We start from the raw sequence: 4,569 nt of genomic DNA, 5'->3' as shown, positions 1-4,569 counted from the left end.
AACGACGAAGACCCCACCCCACATCATGACGTTCTACCAGGCTTCCTCTTCTACAAGTTGCCTCATAAGGTGGCATTTTCAAAATTGTATGATTTAGTTATGATGTGATTAATGTCTTTGTTTTTTCTTTAAATTCTCTCTTTGAGAAGATAAAGATAAATATATAGATATGGTCTCCAAAGTGTTCAAAAAGTTAAATCACCTACAATAAACATAAGAAACTCAATAGGCATTTGCAAGGTTCATACTACACTACATCTTGATCTGATCGTGAATGCACGAAATGTCTTCTGATGGAATGCTGTGTTGCGTCCTATTGTGCAAGTGTGTGGTGGTTAAGGGTTCCAAACTAAAACTCGCGTTTGCTATGCATGATTGAGAAGGTTGAGGACGAGGAAGATGTTTTTTTTTACAGTTGCAGAGTTACAGTTGTAGATCGGTGGTAGATCAGAGTGGAATGAATTTTAAAGAGATCAACTCAACGGACAGTTTGTAGAGTCTGTAGTTGTTAAAGACAAAAGTTTTGTTGACGGTGTATGCTGGACTGGATGATGCAGATGTGTATGGGTGACTATGGATGTGTGTGGGTGAGTGTGGATGTGTGTGAGTAAGTATGGATGTGTGTGGGTGAGTATGGATGTGTGTGGGTGAGTATGGATGTGTGTGGGTGAGTGTGGATGTGCGTGGGTGAGTGTGGATGTGCGTGGGTGAGTGTAGATGTGTGTGGGTGAGTATGGATGTGTGTGGGTGAGTATGGATGTGTGTGGGTGAGTATGGATGTGTGTGGGTGAGTATGGATGTGTGTGGGTGAGTATGGATGTGTGTGGGTGAGTGTGCGAGTCCTTGGTTAAAAACAATAGCCATAAAAACTATCATTTAGTCCCGACTCACTAGTTTACTATGTTGGTCCTAGGATCTCGCGCAGCCTGGCATTTGGCGATATTTTCTAATATACAAAAAGAATTAAATTTTGTAATAATAAATAAATATTTTGTTTTATATATATCTCATCGTTTGGATCGCCTGACACTTCGATTTTTCTAGTACTGATATTGTCAAAAAAATGTTGTGTGACCTTATCAATATTTACCAAACGTTTCAACGCAAACCGGGACAAACGGTCTTGTGCCGTCATTCAAATCAACATATTTGGAATTTTTAAAATCAGCTGCTCTTATGGCGGCGGAACCAGGTTCTAATGAAATATTGCTGATATCAAACAACGACCATCAGACCATGGAGTTAGTGTGTATCCATCTGGTCTAATATTCCTATCTGAGATCAGACCGGCAGGCTCTTTTATGGCTGGTATATTAGCTGTTTGGAAAAATCTAATCAAGTAATCATTCATTGCTGAATGCCTAGCCTGCCTGCCGGATCTCAACTTAGATGAAAGGTCATGATAGCTCAAAGAAGAAACATCGGCTCCGCACAGACATCTGTACTCCGAAAGCACTGGTAATCCCAATCTTAGGCATAGACTGACTCTAATAGAGGCGTTGTCAAGTCTAGTGCCGCAAGCAATGCTGGGTACTGCTCTCAGCCACGCAGAACCCAAGTCGCTTTTAACCGCCATCAATCTGGCTTGAATTTAGTGATGAATCATTCATTTTGTCTTGGGATTTTTTGGATTTATTCAAAAAGGGTTCATTCCACTTTTTTTGGGAACAAACATCAATATTAAGTACATCGCCAAAAATGGAGCACCACTCAGCAAACGTTTCATTCCTTAAGTGGTCTTCATATAACCCTGGCCTTCTACTGGCAACATCATATTTTGAAGGATCGCCGTGGCCTCGGCAGACGACAAAAAAGCAGACGGTGCCAAATCAGCCACGATGCCCAAACCGCCCATACAAATGGGCAAAACAGCCTGACACCAGCCTTTATCATCAAATAATATGTTTAAAATGGATTGAAACCCCATAAGAAGTTCGCGTTCGAACATATCTGAAATTTGTTTTGACGGACTAGGGGAAGTTCTTAAAAAATAAGAAAATTTCGGGATAAACGCAGCTTGGGTCAAAAGGATGAGGGCATCATGCTTACTGATGTGCACCATCATCGATAAAACATATTTGAATTCATCTAATTTTTTGACCCAAAAGTCGTCATGACGTTTACCCCTAAAAATGACGGCCCCTAAAAATTGGAAGTCAATTAATTCAGTTTTATTAATGTTTTGTGAAAAATTTCTAAGTGAAGTGGAAAAAGTGGTAATTTCGATTTGTTGATGTTGAGCTTACGCCCATATTGATGGCAACTATTACTAATTAAGTCAATGTCGTCGATCAAAACCTCCATACAACCTCCAAGAGCGATATCATCTAGATATGCGACAACAAATTTTGAACGGAGAGATTTTATTAAGGGGTCGATAGACAGAGAAAAAAGCAATGGACTTACAGGGTCTCCCTGTTGCACACCATCAGCCGACAAGATCGTGTTATTGTCAAAAGAAAGAAATGAATTGGCATTGTAGGCCAACCAGCAAAAGTTGTAAACTTTGGGGAGTCGTGACTACAAAATTGAGCATGTGATCGCGACGGAGGGAATTGAAGGCGTTGGAAAAATCAAGTTTTAGAAAGCCCTCAATCTCTCCCATGTTGCCAACAAAACGTCGGACTGCGTGTATTGCTCCCTCTGCTCCTCCGCTAACACTAACACCAACCTGCTGGGGTTGAAGAATTGGAGCTACCTTCTCCTTAATAGTTAACAAGGCACATTTTGTTACCCAGCATCTCCACACACACCCCACGGCAATCGGTCTGATCCCACCATCCTTTTTCGACAACGCCGACAATCTTCCACCGAACAGATATGGGACAACCCCGGGAGGACAGACGCCACTTAAAAGCAGATTGATGAAACTGGTAGCGGCTCCGTGGTTTCTAATTTTTTATGAGTTGAATCCCCCAAATGCTGAGGAGTTAGAACATCCCTTTCCCCGGATGTTTCTTTTGGGAAACTTTCCAAAAAAAGCATCAGGCGTTGTGCGGTGGATGAGGCCACTTGTAGTTCCTTTACCGGGCCTTGTTTTCCTATGGGCGGAGGCTCGGGGTGCTTTGTCTTTCATGGTATCAAGTGTGTCAACCGAGTTTGGAGCCATTGTATCAGTTGATGATAATATTTTCATGGCGTTCCTGGTGTTGCCTTGCTCCATTTTACACTTGACTAGGGCACCTAACTTTGGCTGACGAGCATTTTTCCTGTTAACTTCTGAGTCAGTTTCAAATGCATTTACCATTTCTTTAAATGGGCCTTTTGTCAAAGCGTCCAGTCTGTTGTTGATTTTGACGCTGATGTTGTGGCATCTGCCTCCGCGGGGCTTTTTACGGAGAACCAAGCGTGGTAGGAATAATAGTTTGAACCACGAAATTGTGTTTGAAGGTTGATCAAGAAGAGCTTTCAAAACATTGGTCAAAGTATGACCGAACTTGCTACGTGATTGCTTAGGTATGTGATCAATCAAACGACAATGGGTAGATTTGTGGAAAAAATTTTCAACGAAGAGAGATTTGTTATCCTCAGCGATCGCCAAATGACTTTCGTTTGAGGCTTGAAGGTGGCTTTTTAAACGACTCCGAACACTCCATTCCCCTCACCTTTCCACCATGTCTGACAAACGTTCCATCCTGCCTCAGCTTAAAATGCTTAAAGCAAACATGACACAGAGCGAGGGAGGATGAGTTGAACGACGAACCTTGACTTGACATGTATTAATTTATTAAATTATTACAATGAGTGATTTTGTTTGATTATAGGATTAAATTATTTTATCAGTTTATAAATATTTTTGTGATTTGTGGCCAAATTTAGAAATTTATTAATAAATGCGCTTTTATATTGCTGAGATTACTGGAATTGATGTATGAAACTATTACAAGGTAAGACCGGCTATCAAAAGTGAATATAAATGCTGTCAAAATGAAAGTGGCTATTGTGGAAAAAGACAAATATAGAACTTAAAACGACGCGAGTGTGGACAACTGGATATAAATGAATAAAATTGTAAATGCAACCAACTGTGGGCCTATTAAAAACACAAGTGTTGACGTTTGTCAACTTGAAATTAATGTATGAAAATGTGAATACAACCAACTAAAGAACTAATAAAAACACAATGGAAATGAATGTGCAACAATGTTAACGATCATTAAAACTAGGCGCGTATGTGTCGCGCGAAAATATTGTGTTTTAAAAATCTACCTATCTATATATTAATATTACACTAAAAAAAAATAAATGAAACAAAGAGAGTATGTAATAAAAAAATTGGATTAAATATTTAACTTATTGAAACCAACCTCCGCAAAAAGAAGATAAAAAGATAAATATGTATAAAAACTCTGAATATATAAAGATAAAAAAAACGAAATATGAAAACTGAATAGAAAACATTATAAAAATAGTTGAAATTACAAAAAAAAATCAAGAGCTTATAAAATCTGCCAGCCCGTGCGACAACCTAAAACCGTAAAACTGTGGGTGAGTATGGATGTGTGTGGGTGAATATGGATGTGTGTAAATGGGTATGGATGTGTGTGAGTGAGCATGGATGTATGTGCT

General features: G+C 39.5%; 1 protein-coding gene across 1 annotated transcript; it reads right to left on the bottom strand.

Moving 5' to 3' along the window:
- Positions 1–1,729: 1,729 nt before the first annotated feature.
- HELRODRAFT_176009 (hypothetical protein) lies at positions 1,730–3,716 on the bottom strand (the record flags this gene model as incomplete). Its single annotated transcript, XM_009023366.1, has 3 exons — positions 1,730–2,142; positions 2,938–3,451; positions 3,606–3,716. 3 exons carry the CDS (start codon positions 3,714–3,716, stop codon positions 1,730–1,732), a joined length of 1,038 nt encoding a protein of 345 aa, XP_009021614.1.
- Positions 3,717–4,569: the final 853 nt, after the last annotated feature.

The sequence above is a fragment of the Helobdella robusta genome (assembly GCF_000326865.2).
Source record: "Helobdella robusta unplaced genomic scaffold HELROscaffold_36, whole genome shotgun sequence".
NCBI lineage: Eukaryota > Metazoa > Annelida > Clitellata > Rhynchobdellida > Glossiphoniidae > Helobdella > Helobdella robusta.
This window is presented reverse-complemented; position numbering and strand designations above follow the sequence as displayed.